The sequence below is a fragment of the Astyanax mexicanus genome, chromosome 23, assembly GCF_023375975.1.
Source record: "Astyanax mexicanus isolate ESR-SI-001 chromosome 23, AstMex3_surface, whole genome shotgun sequence".
Taxonomy (NCBI): Eukaryota; Metazoa; Chordata; class Actinopteri; order Characiformes; family Acestrorhamphidae; genus Astyanax; species Astyanax mexicanus.
The window spans coordinates 30,284,708-30,303,192 of NC_064430.1; the positions used below are offsets into that span (position 1 = coordinate 30,284,708).

The 18,485-nt window shown below is 38.9% G+C and overlaps 1 protein-coding gene across 4 annotated transcripts in view; it reads right to left on the reverse strand.

Moving 5' to 3' along the window:
• apba2b (amyloid beta (A4) precursor protein-binding, family A, member 2b) overlaps positions 1-18,485 on the reverse strand; it is a 255,994-nt gene that overhangs the window by 42,810 nt on the left and 194,699 nt on the right. For 3 of the 4 annotated variants that reach the window (XM_049471040.1, XM_022665124.2, XM_049471041.1), the window contains 2 exons: positions 6,403-6,438; positions 601-687 (listed from right to left, as the gene is read on the reverse strand). In XM_049471040.1, the coding sequence (XP_049326997.1) occupies positions 601-687; positions 6,403-6,438 (123 nt within the window). The remainder of the gene's footprint in view (positions 1-600; positions 688-6,402; positions 6,439-18,485) is intronic. The other variant, XM_049471042.1, reaches the window with a different exon arrangement.

The following is an 18,485-nucleotide window of genomic DNA, read 5'->3' on the forward strand; positions in this document are numbered from 1 at the left end:
TTCCACATCATTTACATCATCTATAATTCATTCTCTCGCTCGGCCGGCCGCTGATCACGCTGCTGCTGCTGCTGATGGCGGGAGATAATTCAGGATTGCATTGTGATTACATCAATATGTGCGAGGCTTTTAACAGGCTGGAGCTGTGCGCAACCATCAGCACACGATCAGGAGGAAGCGGGATTAAAGCCCAGCTCTAATCTCCCTGTAGATTACGTCCGCCGAGGATTATTATAATATCATTTCAGGAGCGTTTCAGAGTCTTCTGAGGTCACGTAAACATGTGATGTCATACGAGCAAAAACAACAATATTACAAAACCGTGTAATGATGATTTACTGCGTAAAATAGAGGGCAATAAATCACATGATTCGGCTTCGTTCCTCCGCCTGGTTTAATTCTGTCGATTTTCTCTGAATGCCGCCGTTCTGAGCTGCGCTAATTAATTGCTGAGGCTGGAATCCAACATGTTTGGCATTTTAATTAGTTCATTTGTTTCCAGTCCTAACAACTCGCTTGCACTTAATAGTTCTTTTAGTGAATAATTTATTAAAACATTGCATTTTGTTTCTCTCAGCGCAGAGAGGCCTGTGTGCGTACCTGTGTGTCTGCGTTGAGGACTTTAATCCGCTGGGTGGAGATGAAGAGGTCAACTTCGGTCAGCGTCTGGGCGTCTCCATCAGGACTCTATAGAGAAACATAGAGAAAGAATATATATTACACACTGAGAAAAATCAGTACAGATTTGTACAGAGGGGTTGGACAATGAAACTGAAACACCTGTCATTTTAGTGTGGGATTTTAGGTTTTATTGCTAAATTGGAGCAGCCTGGTGATCAATCTTCATTAATTGCACATTACTGCACCAGTAAGAGCAGAGTGTGAAGGTTCAATTAGCAGGGTAAGAGCACAGTTCTGCTCAAAATATTGCAATGCACACAACATTATGGGTGACATACCAGAGTTCAAAAGAGGACAAATTGTTGGTGCACGTCTTGCTGGAGCATCTGTGACCAAGACAGCAAGTCTTTGTGATGCATCAAGAGCCACGGTATCCAGGGTAATGTCAGCTTATACCACCAAGAAGAACCAACCACATCCAACAGGATTAACTGTGGACGCTGTAAGAGGAAGCTGTCTGAAAGGGATGTTGGGGTGCTAACCCAGATTGTATCCAAAAAACATAAAACCACAGCTGATCAAATCACGACAGAATTCAATGTGCACCTCAACTCTCCTGTTTCCACCAGAACAGTCCATAAGGACAATACATTATTGTGCTCTAAAACCAGGTGTTTCAGTTTCATTGCCTAAACCCTGTACTTAAAAGAGTTCAAAGCTTGTCGCCGGGGCTGTACCTTATATTGACGTACAATAGAGTACCTTTCAGTAAACACATATTCTATTACATCTTTTATGTGACAACACTACAGGCCATTTTGGAAAAAAAGCAACTATGAAGAGCAACTGTTTCTCGCATCCTGAGCGAGTTCTTTGCCATGAGCTGCCATGTTGAATGTCCAGTGGTGAGTATGAGAGAAGTGAACCCAAAACACCGAATTTAACACACCTGCTCCCCATTCACACCTAAGACCATGTATCACTAACAAGTCACATGACACCAGAGAGGGACAATGACACAATTGGACACAATTGTTCACTGTGAGGTGTACTCACAGAAATGAGTTGCAGTAGTTTAGACATTAATGGCTGTCTGTTAAGTTATTTTCAGAGAACAGAAAGGCCCACTCCCTTTTTACCCCTCAGCCCTAACACTTAGTTATCCTTACCCCTCTGTTTTGCACTTTCATGTCTAGGATTAGGGTGTAGCAACTCTTGTTAGACTGGAGGGGTAGGGAACATTTTAGGGCTAAATTAGCTTTATAAACTGAGATTTTTTTAGAGGCTCCCTCAAAACAGAGGGCTATGAGAATCACTGGCAAGATGGTGCAGAACAAGCGACCAAAGAAAGCACAATTTAGAGTATTTTCCTTGTTAAAAATTACGATAACAACTACATTACCATAGTTAATGTGTAGTTTCAATGTTTTATGTTTTATTTTCTTCATAATAAGCATAATAGCTAGCTGGCTAATTTTCTGTTCCACCTTAAATGGTGGAACAAACAGCAGAGGCTGCAGCATTTAAGGTGGAAAAAATAAATAAAACTAATGAAATAATTAGCCTTAAGCTAATTTTTATCTGTCCATCACATTAGAATTAGAAATGGACAATAATAATTAATTATTGTTTCACCACCTGCCCTCTTTCTGAATACATACGATGCCCTAAAGTTTACTGGATACCAGCAGCAGCTGGGTTGCTGAACTGTTATTGCTATAGATCTGTTTCAGGTGCATAAATTTCAGTTCCAATTTTTAGGTGGAGAATTTCAACCCTTACTCTTGGAACAGAGTTGAAACACTTATAAAAACAAGAGGTAGGGGTACAAAAAAGAAATGTGATTGGGCCTAAATCTATAATTCTATACAAGCTAAACACTGACTACTCTAGAGCAAGGGTGTCCAAACTACGGCCCGCGGGCCATTTGCGACCCGTTTCCTTTTATGGAGCGGCCCGCGAGGTATTTTAGAAATAGAATAAAAGTTGGCCCGCTGTTAAGCAGGTTTTTATAATGTGAGATTCAAAGTTTGAACGCTAGGTGTCAGAAACGGGTCAAAGAGTCTAAAAGCGCAGAGAGTGCTCAGTTGTAGCGCAGAAAAAGGGCAAAAGAGTCTAAAAGCGGAGATAGTGTTCAGTTGCAGCGCAGAAAACAGGCCAAAGAGTCTAAAAGCGGAGAGAGTGCGCATTTCTAGCGCAGAAAAACGGACAAAGAATCTAAAAGCGGAGAGAGTGTGCAGTTCTAGAGCAGAAAAACGGGCCAAAGAGTCTAAAAGTTGCTGAAATTAAGGAGTTTAATATTAAGAGACATCATGAAATTAAACATCAATTTGAAAAATCTTAGTTTACACAACACTGTCAAAAATAAAGATAGTAAGTCAAGTAAAATGGTGTGTAAATGAAATAATCAGGGAAAAAAAATTATTTAAAGTGGTATATTTCATTATTTGTTTTATTACAGAGTCTGTGGCCCGTGACTTCAAATATATTTCTCCTTCTGGCCCCCAACAAAAAAAGTTTGGACACCCCTGCTCTAGAGTATAAACAAGTTTCATTTCTATTGTGTTTTACCTTGAAAATCTATAATAAAATAATATGTGCAGAAATGTGAGGGGTGTACTCGCTCCTGTTGGATACTGTACGCTTAAATAAGCTTTAGTTCATCCGTAGATGCAAACACTGCCAACAATGAAGGGAAGCATGATGCCATTTGAATAATTCAATTATGCTGATTGGTGGCCATTTGCTTTCATGCACTGTTAGCATTATTAACTGAACCCAGCCTTGAAGAGAATGCAGGGAATTAACTCGAATAATGGGAAAAATAAACGAATGAATAAATAAACTAAACTGCCATCTGTGCCGAGCGGAGCCGAGCGGGACGAGCAAATGAGTACAGAATGACTGGCAGGTCTGAGAGAGAGAGAGAGAGAGAGAGAGAGAGAGAGAACAGAGGGACGTGGATGGACGTGTAGGGCGTGGGATGATGTAGGGCTGGCACTAGTGAGCGGTTGGTACGCTGGTGCTATATTAAGTCATCAGCAGCTGCCCGCCATCCGCCGCCGGTGACGATCGCTCTGACAGGACTGGCTGCTGTCGGCTCTTCACTGCTGACCTCACTGAGCTGACTGTTAATAATCACATTCAGCAGCACAACAAGGCCTTGCTTTATCTGTTGATAATAGTACATTAATTAATTAATTAATTAATTAATTAATTAATAATGCTAACAATAGCATTTAAATCTCTATTATTTCTGATATTTTGGTACAAATCTGATAGATATATATATATACACAAACTTGGGTTTGATTCATTTAATATAACTAAACTGAGTTCTTTCAACATATTTTTAAAATATGTATATTTCTAACTATAAGACTTTGACTTTCAAACCTTTAATCGGTCCAAAAAACATCAGTGCGCCTTAGAATTCAGTGCGCTTTATATAAGAATTCTACCAGTCAGGTTGTAAGGAGCAGTAGAGCCACTCCGCAGAAGTACAGTGTTATATAGGAGTTTCCAATGAAGTTTCTCCAGCACTAAGGCTGGAGCAGTATTAGCATTAGCCGCTAACCGTGCTAAGTGCTAGCTCTTTCGCTATTAAGAGGTGAGTATATCAGACTATAGTCTGCATGTTTACCGTGTTAAAACAAGCGATGTTGGATAACCTGTTAGCTAATATTGCCCTGGTTTAATCAGTGTAGCACAGTCAGGTGGCATTTACTAGCGCTAAGCACTGCTAACCGCACATAGCGCTGCTGCTAACCACGGCTAGCGCTGCTGGTGGAAATCTAAGCTTAGTTTAAATAAGTAAACAGAAGCAATTTACTCACCCAAATAAACAGTTTTCAGGAGACACATATGTGTAGACTAACATGCAGTGATCAATTGACTTTAAAAGAAAATGTTTTTTTTGTTTAATAATAAAAAAATACATTTTTTGTTACATGGTGACACTTTTTTCACCTTGTGTCTCTTAAAATGCGCCTTATAACCCTGTGTAACTTATGTATGAAAGTAGACCAGAAAATAGACACTCATTGACACTGTGCATTATTATATGGTGGGCCTTATAGTGTGTAAAATATGGTAAATGTGAATGTGGAGGCTTAGAAAGGAGCCAATCAGAGTGAGCATCAGCATTGGTTAAGTTGTCACAATCAGCTAAAGAAAACTGCTTTCAAATGGTGTAGTTGTCACACCTTAGCCCTGGTCTGTCTTGTTTTCTTCTTTTCTTTGTCCTTCCTGTTTCTGTAATCTTTCCAGTCTGTTTGTTTTCCTCCCCATGTGCTCTTTAAGCACATGGCTCTGTTTTGTTTCTTTCTTGTCTCCACCCAAGCCCCATGATGTAATCAGTGTTTCCACCTGTGTCTCATTTGTAACCCAGCCCCCTCGTTATCTTCTCCAGGTGTTCCTTGTCTGTGTATTTACAGCCAAATATAACATTAACTGATGATCAGTGATGCTTTGGAGAGACATGTCATCTGCTGGTGTTGATCCACTGTGTTATATCAAGTCCAAAGTTGACTCTAAAAGGAGTCTTTTTTGAGATTCACTAATATTAGTGTCTCTATTATTATTTAATCTGTTAAGTCTGTTCAACTTCTACATATGCACAGAATTTCATGATATTTAAAAGTACCATACCATATAATTTTATATATATAATGCGTCATCATCAACTGGTATCGCTAACAATGCTAGCCTGGAGCAATGCTAACAATGATTCTAATCTGAGACATAAAATCTGGCACATATTTTTTGTTGAATTCACCATAAAACACCAGTAAATGATTGTCTTTAGCTAGATTGTCTTTAGTTTTTTGAAAATTATTTAAAATAGTATAAAATTTTTGGAATGTTGAATTGGCACCGCGTTAACATCAGTGATGATGTTAAAATCTAGATTTTGTTGTGTACAATTCTGCCTGAAAAGCTTTTTAATGCAGTGTGATACAAGGGCAGCAGGTCACATAGATTTTTAATGACACAGATTATTTACATATATTAGCTTTAAATCAGCATCATGAGCTCCCTCTACAGAGTGTGGAGTGTAATTCAGTTTTACTCCACTGCAGTAAATAGAAATAAATCATGACCCAAACCCCGCCCCATGGACAGCTGTACACATGCATTTGTTGACAAGCTGAGAGATACAGAAGAATATTAAACAGAAAAAGAACAACAAATTATAAATTAAGTACAATAAGTATTAACCAATTTGTGGCTGAAACCAAACAACAAATTCCGAATACAGCTGTTTTTTTAAGATTTACATTGATTTTGCCACTTTTTTCACATTGTATAATTTTAATAGCCAAAGCGTACGTTTGTAATGCTTCTGTTTAAGAGAAAATGCAATTACAAAACAACAATTACAAAAATATTTATTAAAAAATGATCATTTTTAACATACCAGCTGGTTTTGCACAGCAAAAACTGTTTTTTTTTGGCCATTTCTACCAGAATAATTTGCTGAATATTTGTTGCATCCCTAACCTAAATTTAATCTAAAATCAGGCTGAATTATATAATAATAATAATAATAAGGCTCTATGCATTGTTTTTGTTTCTTTTTCTCACTCATGAATGCCAGCCAAAGAAGAAGAAAAAGATGGTGAGCATGCTTTATGATTGATGAGGCTGGGGTGGACTGTGGTGGGATGATGATGATGATGGACAGATGAAGGACGAGCATTAAGAGCGAGAGAGAGGTGGGAATAGAGGACGTTGCTCTAGTTTGATGGTTTGTGTTTTTAAAGCGCCGGTTTTACACACCGCCTTTTTCTTGATTTTGGCTGCCTTCTGAACTCGCTGCGAGGCGATGGGCATGGCGGGGCAGGAGGGCGTGGCGGGGCAGGAGGGCGTGGCGGGGCAGGAGGGCAGGACAGGGGTCGTCACACACAGGAGCGGCAGGAGATTAAAGAAAGCAAAAAAAAAAAAAAAAAACATTACAATAAATAAACAGAAAAAAAAAAACAGCCAAACATCAGGTCTGCCATCACTGGTCCAAACAGAGGCGTGATCGCACAGCTGTGTTCTGTCCAAACAGGAACCAAACAGCAATTAGAACATCATCATAATTGCTCTTTTGCTCTCATATAGACACACAATAATTTATATGGCATGCAGATATGAGCGTGATACCCATAATCATGTTAGGCATGCAGGATAATATCAGACTCATATTGGAATCATAGGATGATTGCAGTAAATGAGCAGAATCAGACTGATTTCACTGATATTAAAACAATATGTGATGATGTAGAGCAGGGGTGTCCAAACTTTTTTTGTTGGGGGCCAGAAGGAGAAATATATTTGAATTCACGGGCCACAGACTCTGTAATAAAACAAATAATGAAATATACCACTTTAAATAATACATTTTCCTGATTACTTTCATTTACACACCATTTTACTTGACTTGACTATGTTTATTTATCTTTGACAGTGTTGTGTAAACTAAGATTTTTCAAATTGATGTTTAATTTCATGATGTCTCTTAATATTAAACTCCTTAATTACGCCAACTTTTAGACTCTTTAGCCCTTTTTCTCAGCTACAACTGAACACTCTCTCCCCTTTTGGACTCTTTTGCCCTTTTTCTGCGCTACAACTGAACACTCTCTCCGCTTTTGGATTCTTTGGCCTGTTTTTCTGCACTAGAAATGCACACTCTCTCTGCTTTTAGACTCTTTGGCCTGTTTTTCTGCGCTACAACTGCACACTCTCTCCGCTTTTAGACTCTTTGGCTTGTTTTTCTGCGCTAGAAATGCGCATTCTCTCCGCTTTTAGACTCTTTGGCCTGTTTTTCTGAGCTAGAAATGGGCACTCTCTCTGCTCCTAGCGTTCAAACTTTGAATCTCACATGATAAAAACCTGCTTAACAGCGGGCCAACTTTCATTCTATTTCAAAAATACCTCGCGGGCCGCTCCAAAACAGGAAACGGGCCGCAAATGCCCCGTGGGCCGTAGTTTGGACACCCCTGATGTACAGCATTTTCACTGTATGCCCGATGATGTAATGAAATAAAGTCCTAACTGGTCAAAAGTCCTAACTGGTCAAAACTGGTTAAAAATAGTTGTACAATTTAGTATAAACCGAACACAGAAAGCCACAATAGATTTCAAGGGGAAAACTCACACAGAGAAAGGCAGCCAGACTTTTGCTTAACAAAAAAAATGCTAAGGCTAAGTTAGCTCAGCTTTGCTCAATGTTACTCTCCTAGCCATGTACAGCTTGTAGCTTTCAGCTGGCTGGAAAACTGGAAAAAGAGGTAGTGAAATGAGTGAACTAATACTCAACAGATAACAGATTTCATTTAATTTAAGTTACGCAAGTAGAGCAAAAAAAATGAACTTAAACCTGCAGTTTGTCTGTTCTCTCTGATGCCCTTCTATATATCAGCACTCTGGGTTGGATTACAATGTAATCAAGGTTCTTCAATCTTACAGCTTGTTTACAAAAACAGTTTTTTTTTTTTACAGTGATGTAGGTAATGTAGGTGTTTCTAATAAAGTGGCCAGTGAACAGAAGCACAAGTTGGTAGGTGTTTCTCCTAATTCTTATAAAATGGCTACCAAGATTCTCTCTGTTCATGACAGGGAGGAAGAAAGTATACAATTCAAACTGAGAAATGCACACACACAAACACACAAAAACAGACACACACACACACACACTGATATAGTGTTGATAACTGGGGCATTTCTCTTTGACAACAAAACCTGAACTAGATGAACAGCCTGATGCATTAATGATGAGATCCACAGGACACACACACACACACACACATATACAAACACACACACACACACACATACACACATATTCATGTCTTCGTGGGGTGTTTCTGGATGTTTATGTATGAGTGTTTGTTTTACCAAAAGATCCGCTTTGACCTCTTTTACCTTTTCTATTAAGAGCTGCAGATTTGCGGGGGTGTCACACACACACACACACACACACACACTCACACTCACACACTCACACACACACACACACATCCTATACAATAGTCTGAGTTAGCATTTCTACGTGAGGACACACACTAAGTTAAGATTTTATTTTAGTAGAGGTCATGACCCCGCCTCTCTCTCACTGTGTGCTGATCTTAGTGAAGCTGCAGGATAAAGCAGCCCCATTTGCTCTCAGTTTATTCAGATTTAGATCTGATAAACACACAGAACAGTTCCAGCTCCTCCCCCTGCTCTGACTCCTCCCTCTTCTCCTTATTCGGGTGGAGGTTCATTATTCTCTGCACTGCAGTGATTAGCACTGATTAGCATGGGGCCCCCAAGCATACTGGGGGGATTTATGCCCCTCTAACTCACGCCTGACATTAGATCAAACATGGTGCCAATGGGTTCATGACTGGTATTTACTTCAGTCCTATTCTATTGGCAAGACTTCTGGGACTACAGGAACTAGACAAGCTGTGAGTGTGTGTGTTTGCATATCTGTGTCAGCAATTTGTTTAACTCATAAAAAAAAGAACTAAATGCATTCTTTGAAGAGAGATAAGAGAGATAAGGATAAGAGAGATGAAAAGAGATAGGGGAGCGAGAGATAAGAGAGATAAGGGAGATGAGTAGAGTGGTGATGAGTGCTGTATAAATACTGCATCAGCATCGACTGGAGGTAACTGATCCACCTCCAACACACTCATCTGGACCTCTGTGTGTGTGTGTGTGTGTGTGTGTGTGTGTGTGTGTGTGTGTGTGTGTGTGTGTGTGTGTGTACTGCAGTGTGTTGCTTTGCAGGATAGTAAGAATACATTCACTTACATCACTCTCCCTATCACTACATACTGCCTTCACTCAGAGAGAGAGAGCAAGAACAGAATAGAGATAAAGGGGAAAATATATTAAAAAAAAAAATATATATATATATATATATATATATATATATATATACAGAGAGAGAGAGAGAGAGAGAGAGAGAAAGAACAGAATAGAGATAAAGGGGAAAATATATATAAAAAAAAAATATATATATATATATATATATATATATAGAGAGAGAGAGAGAGAGAGATAAAGAGAGAGCAAGATAGAGATAAAGGAAAAGAGAGAGAGAAAGAGAAAGAACAGGTGAGAGATATAAAGAGCGAGAAAGAGCAGAATAGAGATAAAGAGAGAGAGAAGGATACAGATAAAAGGAGATAGAGGTAGAGAGCAGGATAGAGATAAAGAGAGAGAGAGAGAGAAAGAGCAGGATAGAGATAAAAGGAGATAGAGAAAGAGAGAGAGAGAGACAGAGAGAGCAGGATAGAGATAAAAAGAGAAAGAGAGAGAGAGAGCAGGATAGAGATAAAGAGAGAGAGAAAGGGAGAGAGAGAGCAGGATAGAGATAAAGAGAGAGAAAGAGAGAGACAGAGAGAGCAGGATAGAGATAAAAGGAGATAGAGAAAGAGAGAGAGAGAGCAGGATAGAGATAAAAGGAGATAGAGGTAGAGAACAGGATAGAGATAAGAGAGAGAGAGAGAGAGAGAGAGAGAGAGAGAGAGAGAGAGAGAGAGAGAGAGAGAGAGAGAGGGGAGAGAGAGAGCAGGATAGAGATAAAAAGAGATAGAGGTAGAGAGCAGGATAGAGATAAAGAGAGATAGAGAGGGGGGGAGAGAGCAGGATAGAGATAAAGAGAGAGAGAGAGAGAGAGAGAGAGAGCAGGATAGAGATAAAGAGAGAGAGAAGGAGAGAGAGAGAGAGAGATAGCAGTTGCCATGGTTTCATTCTGAATGGCTTTTAATGGCAGTGGGTAAGAGGGCCAGATTAGCAGATTTCAAGATCAGCGCGAGAGTTTCACTCTTACAGAGCCGTGTGTGATCACCATTAAAACTAGCTTTATAAATTATACATATCATACATCCAAATATTTGTGAATACTACAGCTGTACCTCACTCAGAAATCTGACAGCCAATTCTGGTCAAAAGTTTTAGAACACTCCTGTTTTTTTATTTTTTTATTTATTTTTGCCTTTTAACATCCAGTAATTAACCTGAAATGGTTCAGAATCTAGAAGTTAACTGCCAGGGCATGAACAAAAACACGAACTAAAAAATGTATATTGGTAGAAAAAGTTAAAAAAAGCACATACAGTAATAAACATTGTTAAATGGTTAAGTAATGCCTCAATTAATTATTAACTGACACTAATTAAAACCTTATTTTACATAAACACAAACATAATTTTAATGCTTAAGAATGTTGTAAATCCTTTTAATTCATAATTATTACTCAAAACTATAGTAATGATTAATTATGTCTTAACCAATGTTAATTAATCAATTATTGAGACAATCTGGAATAAATACTGTTAAATACTAGTAAGTAGCAATGGGAATAAAGTGAGCTTTGGCAATTAATTTAATTAAATTAGAATTTCCAAACTCTGTCTGTAGTAAAGCAGTAAAGCTGGAAATGATAGAGTTACTACTGTTACTCTCTACTGCAGCATTTACACACTTACACACACAACACATTAACACGTTCATCATAATAACTAGAAAAGGACACAGAAACATAGAGTTACTCTGTAACTATTAAAGGTATAAATCTTTCCTTTATATATCAAAACACTATTAGAAACTGGAGAAAACTGCTACAGGAAGAGTCAGGTCTGGCTGACCCACATGGAAACAGCTTTAGCCTTTAGCTCAGCTTAACATGATTGGACTGAGGCTCAGTTTCAGCAGTGAAGAGAAGAATTAGAGGTCTGACAGGTGAAGAACTGCTGTAATAAAGTCATTGATAAGAAAAAAAAAAAAAACCATCTTATCTAGGTCATGAAGTACACAGCCACTGGACAACATATACTTTTAAAACTTTTGACCAGTAGTGTATTACTTAGTCTTTAAATGAGAATGATGGCTATAGTATTCAAGCTCACTAACAAGATAACACCTCAGATCTTATACAGGTGTGAGCAATTCCAAGCCATCCCCTGAGGTAATACATCACATACTCAACTTACAGTGTATCCTGCTGTCCCATGACTTTTTGTATTTGACATGTCGCATAGCACAGGGAAACACCCCACAAAGACAGGAATGCCGGTTTAAAGTGTGTGTATGTCTGTGTGTGTGTTGATCTGACACATACTGATTCATCTACACCCCATTACTTACAGTCTCTGCCCCCTCCACAGGTGTGTGTGTGTGTGTGTGTGTGTGTGTCTAGTGCACAGCTGCAGCCCCGGACTCTCATTACTCACCACATACCGTGGTGTGAAAAAGTATTTGCTCTCTTGTTTTTGCATTTTTCTCATAGTTACATTTTTCAGATTATCAAACAAACTTAAATATCAGACAATGATAAGTAATTAAGTAAAAACAAAAAGCTATTTTGAAATGATTAATCATACTTTTTGGAAAGCTGAGTTAAATTTCACTACTAACCAAAACCAGGCCTGATTACAGCCAGACCTGTAGAATCAAGAAATCACTTAAATAGAACCTGTCTGAGAACATGAAGCAGATAAAAGATAAAAAAGTAACACATTACGCCCCGATCTGAAGAAATTCAAAAACAGTAAGAAAACAAAGTCAGTGATCATCTATCATCCTGAAAAAAAGGTTATAAAGCAATTTCTAAAGCTTTAGGACTCAAGTAAACCATAGTGATAGCTATTATTTACAAATGGACAAAACAATTAAACACTGACTAAAACCCTAACCTTCCCAAGAGTGAGCAGCCTACGCAAATTATCCCAAAAGGGCATGAACAACTCATCCAAGAGGTCACAAAAGAATCCAGAACAACATTTAAAGAACTACAGGTCTGTTTTTTTGCTTTGAAACTCTCCCATGGATACCATTTTCACCCAGTCTCTTTCTTATTATTGAATCATTAACCCCTTAGCGCCTGAATTAATGTAGCTGTATATGAAAAAATGTTTCATGTGTGTTTTACCTTTAAGTAGATAGTAAATATTGTTGAGATTATTAATTTTACTTTTGTACAAAAATAAATAGAAATTTTGGTATGTTGCAAATTTGCAACAACAGACATAATGGTCCATACTAAGATAACAATAACAGAGTAATATAACAGTGAAAAATCAATGTTTTATTTATGCACCCAACAGCAGGCATTCAATAATAAATAACACCAATTACTGTCACCAACACAATATACACAAATATTACAGGAAACATTTCATTAATTTGAATTCTAGATTCATTTGAATTGTAAATTGTCAAAGGTTCCTAGGTCCGGGGCGAATATGCACTAACAGGCATTGGGGGAATGCAGGCGCTATCTTGGCAGGTTGATTGAATCAAACGGTTAGTCGCATATTTGCAACAACAGGCGTTAAGGGGTTAACACTGATCTAAACTAAACTGAGGTGATTAAGACCTGCAGTTCTTTAAATGTTGTCTGGCTTCTTTTGTGACCTCCTGGATGAGTTTTCCATGCCCTTTTGTTTTCTCCATTAGTGGATAATAGCTCTCACTGTGGTTCACTGGAGTCCGAAAGCTTTAGACATTACTTTATAACCTTTTCCAGACTGATGGATGATCAATGACTTTGGTTTCGCTTCTGTTTTTAATTTTTTTCCAGATCGGGGTATAATAATGTGCTGCTTATTAAGATCTTTTATGATCTTTTTATGTTGTCAGACAGATTCTATTTAAGTGATTTATTGATTCTACAGGTCCGGCAGTAATCAGGCCTGGTTGTGGTTAGTAGTGAAATTGAAGGGCTAGATTGGTTTGGATAGATTTTTTTTTTCCCCTTAATGAATGAAATCATATTTTAAAAAGTGCTTTTTATATTTACTCAGGTTATATTTGTTTGCTATAAAAGTTTGTTTGATAATCAGAAAATCAAAAAACCTTTTTCACAACACTGTATTTCATATATATATATATACAGCTTTGGGAAAAATTAAGAATCCACCTGAAAATGCTGAGTTTCTTTGATTTTACCAAATTGAAAACATGGAAGGAAGATGAGGAAGATGGGTGATCACAAGCCATCATACCAAACTGAACTGCTTGAATTTTTGCACCAGGAGTAAAGCAGCATAAAGTTATTCAAAAGCAGTGTGTAAGACTGGTGGAGGAGAACATGATGCCAAGATGCATAAAAACTGTGATTAAAAACCAGGGTTATTCCACCAAATCCACCAAATTCCACCAAAGTTCAGAATATTGATTTCTGAACTCTTAAAACCTTATGAATATGAACTTGTTTCCTTTGCATTAATTGAGGTCTGAAAGCCATTTCTCATTTTCTGCAAATAAATGCTCTGAATGACAATATTTTTATTTGGAATTTGAGAGAAATGTTGGCAGAAGTTTCTAGAATAAAACAACAATTTATTTTACTCAAACATAAACCTATAAATAGCTAAATTAGATAAACTGATTCAGAAACTGAAATGGTCCCTTAATTTTTCCCAGAGCTTGCTTATGAAGTTTATTCAAGCAGTTGCACATTTAATTCTATAATAAATGAGGTTTCAGTCACTGAATTGTCTAATCTCACCTAATAGTGAAGCAGCACTGAGTGATTCAGTATTAGTGTCTCTGAATGAGATTAGGTAGAAACGCTGTAGTTTATCTGTAAGCTGCAGGTGACTCCGCAGCCCACGCGAGCGTCCCCAGCCTCGTCTCTCATTAGTAAAAAGCTCCTGCGTTCCTCAGACTGACGCAGTGTTCACCTGACATTAACTATTCATCGCTCTGACAACCATTTCAATTCCAGCGTTTTAATTCAGCGCCCAGGCTCTGAACCGCTGTCTTCAGCTCTGAATGAAATTCTCTGAGTGTGATCAAAGCCACACACTGCCTGTGATACACACTCGCCGTGATACACACTCACTGTGATACACACTCACAGAAATCTATTGTTTACAGAAGCTGCCCCTCGTTACAAAGCGAATGCTGCTTTTTAAGGCGGCTACAGAAGAACCAGAGCCATATTTACGACGCTTTCACACCTGTAGTTAGTTCCTCTGATTCAGTTAAGTTGATGACTTTTTCACTTGGATTGTTTTTACAATAAATTAGATTTGTCTTCACACAAACACAAACCCACCAAAATGCTCCCCAACAACCAATCGTGTGAGGGCAGAAGCAAGAAAGTAAATACAGGAAGAAGGTTCTGTATTCTACACCAGCATATATAGTTGTTCAATTAGGATAATTCACTTGTTTTTAATAAAAGAATACATGTTCAGCCTTTTTTTAATGTTTCACTACTTCATTACTTTTGAAAGACCAACATATAAAACAATAGTTTTACATAACATTGAAACATAACATTGCAGTTTTGGTTCAGTTTTAGTTTTTGCAGGGGATGGTTGCAAATATGTGAGACGAACCATTTTCATATTATATGTTAATTACACTAATTAAGGAAAGCTGAAGAAGTTACATAGTGAACAAAAAACTATTTTTTTCTAGATCTTCAAACTTTAAGACAGGTCAATTTGACCCGTAACATAACCAGGAGGGTTAATAGCTGTAGTAATTATCTGGGTAATAAATCAGTTTAAACTGTACCTGAACATGTGAAGTATATTTGATAGTAGGGTCATCACAAATAGATTCACTCCGGAGTTGGTTTTGGACCGAACTGTAAGAACCTCCCCTTGTGCATCCGAGTGTAATTAGGTGTGTGTGAGGTGTGGGAGAGCACGGGGTCTATGTGTTTTGAGCCCAAATGGGCTAGTGTTAGCCTGTTAGCTCGCTAGCCTGTTGTGATTTTGGAGTAATTACGGTTAATAAAGCATAACCGTAATGTCTTTCTCGTCCATCCTTTAAACATGTCCAGCCAGAATTATAAAAAAGTAATGCTCAGTAACCTTGATAAGTAACTTAAATCTGATTGCTTGTTTGGAAATAGTAACATGTTAGATTACTCGTTACTGAATAAAATGGTCAGATTATTACTGACATCACTGGTGAAAACACCCCTAGACAGTCAGCGCATATTACAGCACTTAACACTGAATTAAAAGTCCACTGTCAGTTTGTTTATAGTGATTTTTTTTATTATTAATTTGTGGTTAGCATAAGTTTAAGGCAAGGTAACTCTGCATTTCCACTTCTTAAGGCTTGCATGACCCACGAAAAGTGTGGTCTAGGAGACAGAATTAATGGTGCCATACTACTGAAGACTTTCTATATTTCTCCTTCGCAGACTCTTCTTCCACTTTTGTGGATACTGTTTTTGTACCAAATCATTATTACATTTATCTGTCTTTTTTAATAACTGAATTATATTCACACTTAAAAAAAGGATATTTTATACTTTTGAAAATTGTTTTTAATTCTCTGAACAAAGAAACACATCACAACACAAGACTACTATCCATAGTGATTAATAGTATTATATATAGATGTGGCAGATTAGGGGGCATATTCCTTTGATTTTGCCTTCAGCAGAATGGCAGCCTATGGTAGGCTTTTGGAAAGCCAGGGATAACAGCCTCTCTGATGTGTGTGTGTGTGTGTGTGTGTGCCAGCTTTCACATTACGGGTTCATGTTGAGGCATTTTCTTTCCCATCTGCCGGGAGGAAGTGCATGTGCTAACAGGAGGGCTAATTCTGGACCGGCTTTAAACTGCGCTGGCAAGACAAACATCACGGGGTCCCTGCAGAGTGAGCTGGCCAGTCTGACCACCCCCATTTAATTAAAAGAGCACGGCAGCATGTCCAGAGATTACATCCAATTATAGAAACGGCCTTCCACACATATTTATACTGTTTAGCTAAAATGATAGGAGTTTCTCTCTACTACAGGGTTTACGATACAATGTATTACTATTAATATCACGATACGATATGTTTTAATGATTAACACATCAAAAGAGCTGCTATAATGCTGTGAATAACAGCACACGTCACACTGCAGACTGTGGTCATGTGACATAATGAGGCTGGAGGTAGAGTAAAGTAGAGCAAGAATGGAATCGAGTGTGGTAGATTGATTGAATAGTGTGGTAGTGTGAAGGTAGGGTGAGGTAGAATGAAGGTAGAGTGGGGTAGAGTGAAGGTAAAGTGGGAAATAGAGTAATTGAATGAGGGCAAAGTGTGGTAGAGGGAGGGTAGAGTAGGATATAGAGTAATCAAATGAGGGTAGAGTGTGGTAGAGTGAGGGTAAAGTGGGATATAGAGTAATTAAATGAGGGTAGAGTGTGGTAGAGTGAGAGTAAAGTGGGATATAGAGTAATCGAACGAGGGCAGAGTGTGGTAGAGGGAGGGTAGAGTAGGATATAGAGTAATTAAATGAGGGTAGAGTGTGGTAGAGTGAGAGTAAAGTGGGATATAGAGTAATCGAACGAGGGCAGAGTGTGGTAGAGGGAGGGTAGAGTGGGATATAGAGTAATTGAATGAGGGTAGAGTGTGGTAGAATGAGGGTAAATTGGGATATAGAGTAATCAAATGAGGGTAGAGTGTGGTAGTGGGAGGGTAAAGAGGGATATAGAGTAATCAAATGAGGGTAGAGTGTGGTAGTGGGAGGGTAAAGAGGGGTATAGAGAAAATGAATGAGGATAGAGTGTGGTAGAAGAAGGGTAAAGTGGGATATAGAGTAACTAAATGAGGGTAGAGTGTGGTAGAGGAAGGGTAAAGTGGGATATAGATTAATTGAATGAGGGTAGAGTGTGGTAGAGGAAGGGTAAAGTGGGATATAGAGTAATTGAATTAGGGTAGAGTGAGGTAGAGTGAGGGTAAAGTGGGATATAGAGTAATTGAATTAGGGTAGAGTGTGGTAGAGTGAGGGTAGACTGAGGTAGAGTGAAGTAGAGTGAGGTACAGGGAGTAAGAGTAAAGTAAAGTGGGCTAGAGTGTGGTAGAGGGAGATAGGGGGAAGTAGAGTGAATTAGAGTGAGGTTGAGGGATGTTGAGTAAGGTAGAGTGAAGGTAGAGTGAGGGAAGTCAGAGGTAGGGTGGAGTAGAGTGAGGTAGGGGGAGTAAAGTGAGGTAGATTGGGCTTGAGTTTGGTAGGGGAAGGTAGGGGGAGGTGGAGGGATGTAAAGTAAGGTAGAGTGAGGTAAGGGGCTTCGAAGGGTCCAGTGGGCTGAGCGTTGCCACTATGATCAGGAGATTGCCGGTTTGAATCCTGTTCATGCAGCTTGCCATCGGCTACCGGAGCCCTGAGAGAGGACTATTGGTCTTGCTCTCTTTGGGTGATGTTGATCAGCACAAGGCACCTGTGAGCTGATGTATCAGAACCGAGTCGCTGGGCTTTTCTCCGAGCGCGCATCACTAGTGATAGGGGGAGTCCTAATGAGTGGGTTGGGTAATTGGGTAATAAAGATAGAGTGAGGTAGAGGGAAATAGAGTAGAGTGAGGTAGAGTGAGGGGAGACGGAGATAGAGGCTAGGGTAATTGGGAAGAAAATGTGATAAAACTATAAAAATAAATGATAGAAATAAAGTGCTGAGAAACCCTCCCCCCTTCTCACCACCATATTGCTACTTTTTCTGCCTTTAAAAGTACGCAGCTCGTCTCAAACAAGCAGCGTGTCACAATTCTCATGTCACACACAGAGGCTTTGAGGAAAGATCCCACTAATAACCTCGTCACTTTGATTCAGGGCGCAGTATTATAAAGCATTCACGGGCGAGTCTGCAGTTGGCGCGAAGCGTGGCAGCTGAAAAGCTCTCATCCCGGCCCACAGAGACCGAGGCAGATTACACTCTAATCCCATAACTACTGATTAGACAACATCTCCTGGGGTGTAAACAAACAAATCTCATCTCATCTCATAACAAAAATAGGACCCAACCACTGTACCCGCCATCAGAGCCGCGGGCAAACACAATCCACAGCAGCGTTGTGGGGATAAGCAGAGGTTGGGAGAATAGAAGCAGGGCTTTAAATCAGAGTTTCAGCTTTCAGTTTCT